Source organism: Parasteatoda tepidariorum, chromosome 12 (assembly GCF_982258835.1).
Source record: "Parasteatoda tepidariorum strain Cologne lab strain chromosome 12, Ptep-v5.0, whole genome shotgun sequence".
Classification (NCBI taxonomy): Eukaryota; Metazoa; Arthropoda; class Arachnida; order Araneae; family Theridiidae; genus Parasteatoda; species Parasteatoda tepidariorum.
Genome location: NC_141766.1, coordinates 55,681,657 through 55,694,237, shown reverse-complemented (window position 1 = coordinate 55,694,237; position 12,581 = coordinate 55,681,657). Strand labels below are relative to the sequence as shown.

Here is a 12,581-nt window from a genome sequence, read left to right as displayed (position 1 = left end):
CTGCTATCTTCCTTGCTTATCCTGACTAAACCTAACAAAAATACTGTAACTTTTAATCGTCATATATATTCCAAGAATATTGTTGGTGTATTTCAGATAGCAAATCTTCTTGAGACTCTTTTATATAGTTTGCATAAACAAGAGAAATGAAAAGTTTTAATTTTCATTATGAAGAAACATGACTTTTTAACTAAGTTTAGAAAAATCCATAAACAACCTTCATTTCTTAGGACCATTACTGTCTTCTAATCCATTTAGTAAAGAATGAACATCAGTACAATATCCTAAATTGATTTCTGTGAAGAACAAGCATTGAAAATCTTGTTGAATAAGAACAGATTTTAGTTCCCTTCTAAAGGAGATTTCAATCCTTCAATATGAAAGTCAACTGCTCTGCCTGATTCTTTGACACATTTAGATCACGAACAAGATTTTCGAGTTCTGACTGGTTGGTTTTCTGTTCTCTATATGTTCCATCAAATTCTGGGTCTTAAATGTCCTATGTTTCTGGACTGAATTGTAAATTTTCATTACTAGAGTTTTCTGAAAGTAAACTTTGGACTTAAGGATTAGAAACTCATTGCTGTAAACTTATTTACCAAGTAAATTTCTACATTATGAAAGTGCTACAGAGATAAATGCATACATATTGTATGACTTTCTACTTGAGTTAAAATAATTATTACTTAAAATAATAGTTTGAATATTTTGTTCTACACATTCTTTTCTATGTGTTCCCAACTTCAGTTTAATTACTGCCCCAAGTATGAAAAGTGCCGACGAAACACCACAAATGGTTCTAGTCGAATACAATATAACTTCAAGATTACAAAGAGCACTCTTTTTCTACAGAACAGTAAAATTTAATTGCAGTACCGTTTCTTTTAGGGTCAATAAACGAAATATCATCTTAAAAAATCTGTGTGTGACTTTATTAAATTTAATAAGGGTTTCCTGATTTTCTTCTAAGAAATCGCAAGCAAATAAAGAAAAATTTTTGGTTTGTACAAAATGTAATAACTCTTATAATATATGGATAATTCAATTAAAGAAATGGAATAGTTTTTCATTGATTTGGTTAAAACTATCATTTTGTGATTACTGTCCCTACCCTGATATGTACTTAAAAGGGCAGCAATTCCTAAGGGGTACATAATAACTTTACTATATGGGACACCTTAAATGTGTTTGATTTGTTTAGTTATGTTATTACATATTTAGTTCCTCTTTTGTCAGATTTTAAACTGTTTTAAAAGAATATTATTATTTTACAATAAGAATATTGTTAGTAAACATATGGATACAAAATTTTAAAACTTAAGTAAAAATTTATGTCTTATTAATATTAATGATCTTATTACAGTAGAGAACCATTTATCCGGTATCCAGATAACCGGAAAAAATTTTGATCGATTTTCCCGCCATTTTAAACTAGAACGATTATGAAAAAAGCGGAAATTGAACTCATCCTTGAAGTTGAGTAAAGGAAAATGTAAGGAAGGGGAGAATTTTACCCCCCCGTTTACCCAGAGAAATGTCATTTCCTCCGTGACCTTGAAGGCAGGAATGTTTTATTTTCTCCTTTAGGCCGTCAATCAAGCTCAAGGGTGTGGCATGCTGATTTCGTTTTCTGTTTGATTTACGAGGGGGGTGGGGAAAATGCATTGCATGCATATCAGTGAACAGAAGATGAAAGAAAAAAATATATTTATCTATTTGACATCAATTAATAAAAATAAAATCTTTTTCTTCTGAATAAATTCTCATTCTTTGGAAGTGCGGTATCATTTGCAAGTTTTTATTGATGTGGAATTACATCTGCTGTAATTAAATATCGTGTTTTTATCAACAAAAAAAAAGGAGAATTGTTTATTAAATTAAACATAGGATTATTTTATGAAGCAGATTGCTGTTTTGTTTATCTGATTCCACTACGTTTTATATTTTTTTCTTTTCACGATAAATTTCGCACTCAATAAATTAATTCTTTTTATTCATAAATTTTATCATTAGGTTTTCTTTTTAAATTCCGTTGATCTTGCCTTGTTCCGGGTTTTAATATTTATGCTAGTGCCTTTTTTAACTATCGTTTCGGTTCAATAATTTTCAAGTGTTTCCTTTTATTTTATCGTTTCCCCCGTATAATTAGGTATGAAATATATTGCGTTATTTAACCATTGGTTTTGTTTATATTAGTTAATTTAGGAATTGTAATTATTTTTAAGAAATAAATACAAGAATTTTGTATTTTTTAAACTTGTTTTTCTTGTCTAAACTTGCAAATTTTTTTATTCTTTTAAATGTTATTTTTCTACCGTTTCTTTTTTCTTTTTAAAGTTAGGAGTATCTTTCTTTTTTCTCTTACTTTATGCATTACACCTTTTCCTTCTAATTTGGGTTCAATAAAACATCAATTAAGGACACTTTTTGGTCGATCCAGAAAACCAGGAAATTCAGACATCCAGGATAGCGATGATCCTGAGCATCCCTTGATAATTGGTTCTCTACTGTATTATTATTGAGAGAAAATTAAAAAATCAACTTATAAATATTTAGATAGTTATGAAGGTATTCGGTTTTGTATTCCAACGATTGTTTGATTATAAAATGAAAATATTAACTCAGTGAAGTATCTCTGAATGGTTAAAAAGAATTTTTTGTTTTCAAATTTTTACTGTATTTTTATTTTTTAATTGAAGTTCAATTCACATTTTTGTGTTCCCTTTTTACTCTTAATAAGAATTGAATAATTTAAAATGTTTGCATAATTGCTTTAAGTTATAATTTTAACAAAAATAATATCTGAATTTTGTAATTTTAATTTTTTTATTGTTAGTTTTTATTTAAAATATTGTGATTATAAATAAGATATTAGTTACTTTAGAAAATAATTTTTTTAAAAAGTATTATAGAAATTTGTGAGTTCAGTTTTAATTACTTGTTGACGTTTCTTAATTTTGGAAAAATTGTATAAATATAGGTGATAAAAAGAAGATCAAGTATAAAACTTCTACCCTTACTCTAGTAAAAAGCTAACTGAAATTTACGTGGTAGTTTGGATAAAAAATTTAATTGGTTGCAGGCAGAAGATATACAAAAAACTTAATTATGTTTCCTTTTTAAAAAATGCCACCAAAGCCATTTTTTACTTATTTTTAAAACAAAAAATTTTTAGATGAAATATCCAAATTATATTTAAAAGTTTAAATCAAACAATATCTATTATGTTATAAAATTATTATTGAGCAAATGGTGGAGTTAAAAAATATATATCTTACAATTGAAAAAAAAATGGTGTTTTTCCAGTTTATTGTCATCTCTGTCCTGGTACATAAGCAAATTTTAAAAATACAAGCAAGAGTTTTGGTTTTAGTTTATTATGCGTTTGCTAAAAAATGTGATCTTACTTTAGATAATAATGATAAAAGTGATACAAAGATGTTTTTACAATAAAAAATTTAAAATTGATTAAAAAATTCTTGAATATTTCTTCCAAATTCTAGACATAATCTAATATTGCCATAAAAAATATTATTTAAATTTTCAATGAAATATTATTTAAAATGTTTGTCTATATTTACTTATTAATTCCAGATTCATTGAAAAAAGTTAAATATTTTCTATATTGCATGTTTGATGACATGATTAAATACATGTTTGATGTGTTTTTAAAGCGTTTTTGTGAGGTGACAGTAATTATGTTTTTCCATGCAATTACAATTTAAAACTCTCACTAAATTTTTATTTTTAAAGTTTATTCATTGCTGGTCATTGATTTATATACTTAAATGTTAAGTCTTGATGTAAAAATTATCTACATTAAGTTAATTATAAGATAAATTTTTCTTAATTGTCTTTGGCAAAAGACAAAATCACCTTAATATGTTATTGAGAGAGCATAAACTTTATCATTTAAAAGAAAGTTTCCTTTGCATTCTACTTTCATTTTTTTAACATTAATTTATAAAACAATTCATCTAAATTTTATTTGGTTATGGAAAAGAAATTTTTAAGTTATCGGAAGTTAATATTAGTCCACTAAGACTGATCACAGTTTTGGTTTTATTCAAACTACGTAGTGATTATATCTTGGGACAGTAAAGCCTATTGTACCTTGGGTCATGTTCTTAGGTATAACATATGTAAAATTTTTAAAAATTTATTTCTATATCTTTTAATACAAAGAATTATGTTCTAATCTGTTGCAATCTTTAAAATATAGGAACTGTATTTTAAAGTATAATTATATTTTAGTTTAATATGTTATTATATTTTTATTATTTGTTTTAATCTATATACTATTATGAATTTGGGCACAGTGAATTTATTCCTTGACATGCAATTTAGATTCAGTAAATGATTTTTCTTTCCTTTTTCTAAAACATTTTGCTTCCTTGACCCATAACCAAATAAAATTCCTTTGATTAACTTCTAACTCCTCCCTTCTCGCCCTGTCAAAATCATGGAAAGGAGGATTGTGCCTTCTATTTCTCTTCTTGATATTTCCAGGCTCAAGTTTTCAAAAGTAATGTGCCAAAAAGCGTCAAATAATTCTTATGCCCCAAATCATATCTATCTCTCAATTACTAATCCAAGTGATAGCACCAAACTATTTGTAATATACAGTAGAACCTCAATTAACCGAGGTTTCTGTTAATTGAGCCAATAATAAAGTATGTTTTTCCCCCCTGATATTCTTGTAGTATAATCATTGCGAAAAGTGGTCTCTGTAATTCAATAACTCTTGTTCATTGTTGTTCTATATATAAATTAATAAACCATAATTAATGAACAGTAATTAATGAACTATAATAAATAATTTAAAAACTATAAATTTATGGAAAAAATTTGGTATATATAAAATTACCATAGGATATTCCTGCAAGACATTGCTTATGGTAACATTTTACCATATACTTTTACCACAAACTTATTTCCCATATATACTTATGGCAACAATTTGCCAAAAGTTGAAGGCAAAGTTTTACCGTAGGCAAATCCTCATAGGAATATCCTAAGGTAATTTTTTATGGCAAATTTTCCTGAGTGGAATGAGCCCTAAAAATGACCACGCATTTTAGTTCACTGCCCGGCTCTACTGCCTCCGAAAATACTCAACTTCCAAGAAATATTACAGCACCCTCAGAAATCAACAGTGGCAAACAATGCTTTGTTTCCACCAGGTGCAATGTGTTATCGGACTGTACTTTTGTAACAATGCACTTTTGCAACAAAGGTAACAGAATATTTTAGGAAATGGTAATGCAAAATTAACAAATTAATGTATATTAAATTCATTAAAAAAATAATTTCTTAAGATTTGTGTTATTTTTAAAAATGCATCTTTTAGTTTAATTTTAAGAATAATTAAGAAAAAAATTCCATTTTCTGTTTAAAATTTATTACTAGTAGTTAATTTCCTTTTTAAATTTGTTGAACTGCCAAACATAACTTTATATATGTTTATTTTTATCATTTAAAAAACGTTTTTTATTTCAAACGATGTTGAATTAGCGAGCAAGGTGAGTTTTTAGATACAGTTTCTATTAACCGAGATTTCTGATATCCGAGGTACTAGCGGTCCCAATTAGCTCGGATAATCGAGGTTCTACTGTATTTAAAAATAGTTTATTTTAAACTTGATGTCAGTGCTCATGAAACATGTGAGCTAAAAATTGACCGAAAAATTAAAAATAAATACATATGTTGTACATACACTTAGTTTCTTATAATTTTCTTAAATTAAAAAATAGCCTTTTTTATGACTATTTTCTTTACAATTATGCAACCATTAAAGGAACAATAAAGTTTTTAATTTGTTAAACACTTTTTATGAAAAGTAAAAATTGTCGATGTTCCTACATTTATGAAAAATAATGCTTGCAATATCAAATTGGAAACATAAATTTTATAGTGTCAGTTGCGAAAAAGAAATGCAAACACATTGTACTTTTCTTCTATTAATGTCCTAAATTCATTGGTAATTTTTATTGTCTTTCTGTTTTCAGTTCCCTCACTGAAAATGGCATGCAGAGACAAAATCCTTCAACAAGTGTCTCACTCAAAAGTCTTCCATTTACCCCTACCTAAGCGACTAATCCAGTTCTTAACTTATAAATCTTGACGGAAATGAGACATGTGGATTATTTTCTTGTAACTCAGAAGGAAGCTTAAAAGTCTGCAAAAAATTGCATTTTGTTAAAATTCAAATTTTTAATGGTTATAAATATAAAGATGTATATATAGTTTTGTTAGAGACTTAAAACTTATCCTAAACATTTAATCAAACCATACGTAAAACTAAATTCTTGTTTTGTTTTAAATCTATATAACCCATTTTTCTTTCTTATTTATATTTATTGTTATTGTAAGCACTGATACTCTGTGATACCTGTACAGTTTTGCGGGAAAAAATGTTTATAGTTTAGTTATTATTTAAACATATCTTATTATAAAATATGTTTTACATTGTACTACATATCAATTTGTTTTAATTTGATATGAAAAATTATTTTATTTTATGTCATAAAAGCTGTTTCAACATAAATTATTCATAATAGATTCAGTAATCATCATCAAATAACAATAGAAGACTTTATAAAAAATTCATAGTCTAAAAAACGCTTCTAATAATGCACATATTTTGTGTGATTCACTTAAATATAAATATCATTAAAAATGTATGTATGCAAAATTACTTTAAAATTTTTGTTAATTTCTATTTAAAAATTTCTTACATAGTGTGCCAAAAAATTACACCACAATTAACTTTTAACCTAATAGTCAAATTTTCACATACAGAGGTGCATCTTAATTATGTTAATTACAGTGCAGACAATAGTTCCAATAGTTTAGTCAATTTAGAGGCCAAACGTTTGAACTCCATTTTGTAAATATTACTTTTTGCATATTTCATATCGGATTCGAACTTTTTATGCTAATAAAAAAATTCTCCAATGCAATAATAAAACTTTCTTTCCAAAAATAATTACGTGTAAAAAATAATTTATTATTTAATGTAATGTTTCCAAACTTTTGAATTTGAAAGTATTAATAGCTTTACTAATATTATGCAACTTGAAATAAAGTTGGTTGAGTAGTTCTGCCAAAATAAAAAAAAATTAGCATTTTTCATATTTTATTTTTTTGAGAACTTCTGGCCTAGTTTTATTTAAATATTAAGTTTTTGTTATTTAAAATTACATAATTCCAAGATTATGTAATAATTTTTACAATTTAAAAATTTTAAATTTATAACAAATAACTAAAAACTATATTTTCCAGATTATGACTACACCCATCGAAATCAGAATTTATTTTTAGGAGAAAAATTGTTTCTTCCCCAAAATGACACTTTTGTATGCATCTCAATAAATTGGCATTTTTAATATTAATAGCCCTTAAACCATTAAAATATCTTTTTAGTGTGCGAAGATCCTTTCATTAGATCTAAAATTATTCAATATTAACAATTTTTCATTGTGTCCTCTTTTTTGTGCACTGTATATGAGCTTTTTCATTGTGTAAAATTATATTAGGTTGAGACTGGTGAAAAAGTTTTTTTGAAATACGCCCCTTCCTCATAAAAAAATAACTTTCTAAACGCTATAAAATTATAATTTACAACCTGCAAGCTCAAATTACATTTCAATTTCAAAATAAATAAATACTTTTTAAACAAAAATTTGAAAGCTTACGTGTAGGAAATGCATGTAAATAGAAGTTTTTATATTAATAAATGCTTGGGGTGAAACCATTATATTTTGTGTATGCTTTAAGTTGAAGTGATGTAGCTATTCAAATTTCAATGTTGTAGTTTATGATAAAATTTGTATTTAGAAACTTAATTAAAATCATGTATGAATGTAATTTACACATTCCACACATTTTTAATGCAATTTTTAATTAAAAAAAACTCTTTCACCAGCCAAATATAACTTAAATCAATCATCATGTTAAAAACATTTAACATTATTGCCCAGGTATATTTCACCTAAGTCAAATGTTTTTACGTTATCTCTGTTAAAAGATGTTCTGCAAATACTGTAAGCATTAAATGATATTTAAAAATCAGTGGTATGATTTATTTTCCAATCTGAGCCAATTTCTTATAGTTTTGTTCTTATTTCCTTCAAAACAGTCATTTTACCCGGGGTTTCCTGAGCCTTATTTCAAAATTTAATTTTTCTGGCATTAGTGAGAAATCTGATTTTTTTTTTCTTTGAGTTTTAATTGTGGTAACATTAGATAAAATACAAAACTTAAAATAAGAGTTGCTGGGATTTTATCAAATCTTACATTTATAAAGAATTGATATTCAACAACTTTTCAAATCACAAGTTCAATATTTTAATTACTGGTTAGTATTTTCACTGGCGCTCTCTACTCATATAAAATATCCAGTCTATGTAGCTACACATCTATCATTTAAGAGGTCATACACTATCATTTTTTAATCACAAGACCAGCAAGGTTATAAAATTCAAACTCTGTTTATTTCATTTCACTGGTCTGAAGTCATTGCAGAGTAGTTAATTATTTAATCTGTATTTAGAAGTAACTTATATTTTAATGATTTCATTGAGATTCAGAAAATTATAAAACAGTCATCACTACAAATTGTTTCAAAACCAATGAAAAATACCGCATCAATAACATTAAATAGGTAAAAAAAAATATGCTACACCAAAACCAATCTATTTTATTACTTACATTTTTTAGTTGCCAGTTTTTAGCTATGCATTAAAACAGCTCAGCAAGGAAACTTTCACACAAATATGCCTAAGTAACATGACTGTTAAATATTTTGTTATAATACTTTATGCCTTTTCTCTAGTTTCTAACTTGCTTTTTTTAAACTGGAGAACATATTTTTTTCGTATTTGGGATTATTAAATGGAATTCTTTTTATTGTTATATGGAATTATTTTTAGTTTTATTTATTATATTATCTTATTTATTATATAATGAATTACAATGAATTTACCTAAGTTTCAAATACCTCATTTTTACAAATATTTCAGTAAACACACTGTTGATAGCTTATGCAGTTTGAATTGATTGCCGATCATTTATTTAATAATAGTTTTTATTTATTTTGAAATAAGTCTTCAGAAAGAAAACTGCAATTAAAATTTTTTATTGATTGTTATGTACATGCACGATGCACTCTCCTTAAAAATCTGCAATAATTTAAAACATGTATATCTTTCAATTGTAAATAAAATAATTTCCTTGATTTTATGTAACTATTATTTATGCCTATCTCATTTACCTTGACGCCTAAATTTCTTTTTGTGCTTGCCCAAACATACTAAAAACATATATATATAATTGCAAGTGGTTTGTAATCTGACTACATCTTTTATTTCATATTAATTATTCTGAATGAAGAAAGGCTATACTTTGTTCTATATATGAATAAAACTGAAAATGAAATAAAGCACAAATAACTCCATAAAAAACAGACATATTCTAGTTTCGGTTGTCTCTGACTTTAATTTTTGATAATGGACAAATAAATTTTATTAGTAAGTCTAGCAAGGGATTTTATTAGCCTCCAGACCAGAGCCAGGAAAACAAGGAGTGCCTAAAACTAAAGTTTTATGGAAAATTGTTGCACCACCATTCCTGTCTCTTCCAGGCATTTCTAAATGGATTATTTTTAAACAATATTTATAACTTTTTTTCAAAAATAAAAATGTCTAATGTGTTGTTGATAGTGTATTTTAACTGTCATTTGAGTTAATTTTTACTTCTAGGTCACTCCTGCCCCCAACAGTCACAGAAGAGGAACTAAAAATATATTATTGATAGAACACATAAATTTGAGAAAAATTTCTGCTCTTAATAGTTTAATAAGAGTATAAATTAAGTTAAAAAAAATTTTCTAATATAATTTGTTTTATTAACAATTTAAGATTGAGGAAAATATGCATTTTTCAGCTTTTCTTGTGAAGTTTTATTATATTGTTTTAAACAGTAAATTGAAAAGAATGTTTTTGTCCTGATATTTTGAAGGGTCATCTGCTTAATGTTTTTACATTGTCTAAAATTATTTTAGAAGAATTTATCTAACAATAGCTCCATATTAATTTATCATAGACGATAAATTAATATGGAGCTAATTTTTTTAAAAAATACTTTATAAATAATGTATATACTTCTCTTAAATCTCACACTTTCAGAAAAATCATGCTCATATAATAACAGAACCTTTGTGAAAAAGCCTGAAAATAAATGGGAAACAATTTCATGCAGTATTTTAAAACTATAAATATGTTTGTCAAAAGGTAATTAAAATGTGTTGTAAACAATAGTAGCTGTAAGCTTATTTCGGAGTATTAAACAGAATTTTTAAAAGAGTTAACCATGTATAGTTATTTCTATAAATGTGTAGAATAGACCTTAAAAGCAAGCTTTTCTTTTTCTGATGATGGTCGCCTATTTTTTTTTTTGTACCAACTACACACTTTGCAAAATATCTGATGAATGAAGTGAAGTTTCAGGAAAATTCATAAAATTTTATACAGAAATATTAAATTCTGAAATCATTTTATGTAAGTTGTTCTAGACATAATCAAAAATCAACCACTTTTAAAATAAATTGGTGCAGTGTGCTAAGTAATTGCACAAAGCTAAAAAAAAGTGGGTTTTTTTCCGTATACCATCATTTTGCAATTTTCTAAGAAACAAGGTATCTTATATATATAAAGACAACACTATGCTATAAGAATCTTGCACAAAACTATGAAATTTTTAAATCTTAATATTAAAATTAGTTTCCTACAAAGTAGATGTAATATTCAAATATGAACTGTGCATAGTCTGAAAAAAATTCTGTTACATAGTAGATATTTTAAAAGATAATGATGTCAGTAAAAGGTAATCTTGAAATGCAGTAAATAACAAAGTAGAACCAAGATTGAATGATTTAAATTGTACATAATGAAACTTCATATTAATATTCCAATGTCAAACAAAATAAAAACTGTCTAAGAAACAAATTTTAAATCTTCGTAATTTTGATCGTAAATTTAATTTTTAATCTTGATTCATATTTATTTCATCATTTTTGTTTCTTATATTTCTACTTAAAAACTTAAGATTAATAAGGAAAAAAAATTCATTGCATGAAAATATTTTCAAGCTTTTGAATTAAAACATCTGTGGCAGTGATCATTTCCCCTTTGTAAAATTATTTATCTTACTAAATAATTAACATGAATGGGAAAAATATGAAAACTTTAGATAAGATATAGTGTGTAATTATACGAACAATTAAAGTAAAACATAAATAGAAAGCAATTTATTGTGATTTCACCAAAAATTGAATAAAGTAAAATATTCTAATTTATCCACACCAACCACATAAAATAGTAAAAATAATAAAAATATGAAGAAAAAATGTATTTTAGATTATATATCTAATATTTATACAATGTTTAAAATATTTCAACAATGAAATAATTTATACTAATGAAAAATATTACACAACTGCTTCTAATCAGTGCTAACATTTAAGATATTACAAGAAGCAAACTTTGCAGGCTTTGTAAACATTGGGTCTCAGATTAACATGGAAAGCACAATATTCAATAAAGCATATTCATAAATCTCAACATGATAAATGCTTTAGAAATAACACAATCACAAATAGCATTAAAATATTCTACATCCAATCAGATCTTTTACATAAACTTGATCATTAAACCGAATATTAATACAGTGAAACTGGCAAATATGACTGCTATTAACAAAAATGAAATTTATTATGATAAGGAGAAAAACCTTTGTAACCTGACCACTTGCCTATCATGTATGTTAACCACTCAAATAAATCAAATAGGGGTATAATTAAATGCTATTCTAATCATTTCATACATTGACCAGAAAAAGAAACTTTCCAGAAATCTTTTCATAACATTAAGTTTTGTAATTAAATTTTCACTGAATTAGTGAAATATTATTGAAAGTTAACCGATACTCTTTGACCAACTTACTATATGACAAACTATTGCAGGCTTCGGCTTATAAGTTTTAAAACAACAAGGGCTTCAAATTAACAAAATAAATTTTAAAATATTGCATTGATATTTGAAAAAAATATTTTTAATAAATAGCTGGATAGCATAACTTACAAAATATGCATATCTATTATTCTTAACTGACTAGCTTAATAATTAATTTTAAAAATCAAAATTTATTCTACAATTTATCTTAAAAGTTATACATACTTAATAGAATTAAAACAGTCATATTAAATAAATTATCTTATTTTAATTTAAATTGATAAAATATAAAAATTATGCGAATAAAATGCACAATATGATTTCTATATACAATAAGAACATGATATATGAAACTATTTATTATTTTTTTTTAAAAAGAGACTAATCACTGTATGAATGAAGAAATGCACAACAAATGGTCAACATCCACAGGTTTTACTATATAATATACTCACATTTAAAAACGTGCAGGTAATAGACACAAAACAATCCTTCAGGGTTCAAGTTCGAATTAAACAGAAAAATGTTCAGTTGAAAAAAGCAAACAAAAACAATTCAACAAAGAGAATA

The 12,581-nt window shown here is 25.6% G+C and overlaps 1 protein-coding gene across 7 annotated transcripts in view; it reads left to right on the top strand.

Moving 5' to 3' along the window:
• Window positions 1-9,238, top strand: part of LOC107443373 (neuralized-like protein 2) — a 28,677-nt gene extending 19,439 nt beyond the window's left edge. For 6 of the 7 annotated variants that reach the window (XM_016057224.5, XM_071188339.2, XM_043042181.3 and 3 more), the window contains one exon: window positions 6,009-7,894. In XM_016057224.5, the coding sequence (XP_015912710.1) occupies window positions 6,009-6,124 (116 nt within the window). In that variant the 3' untranslated portion in view covers window positions 6,125-7,894. Of the gene's footprint in view, window positions 1-6,008 lie in introns of all 7 variants that reach the window. The other variant, XM_071188337.2, reaches the window with a different exon arrangement.
• The last annotated feature ends 3,343 nt before the right edge of the window (window positions 9,239-12,581 follow it).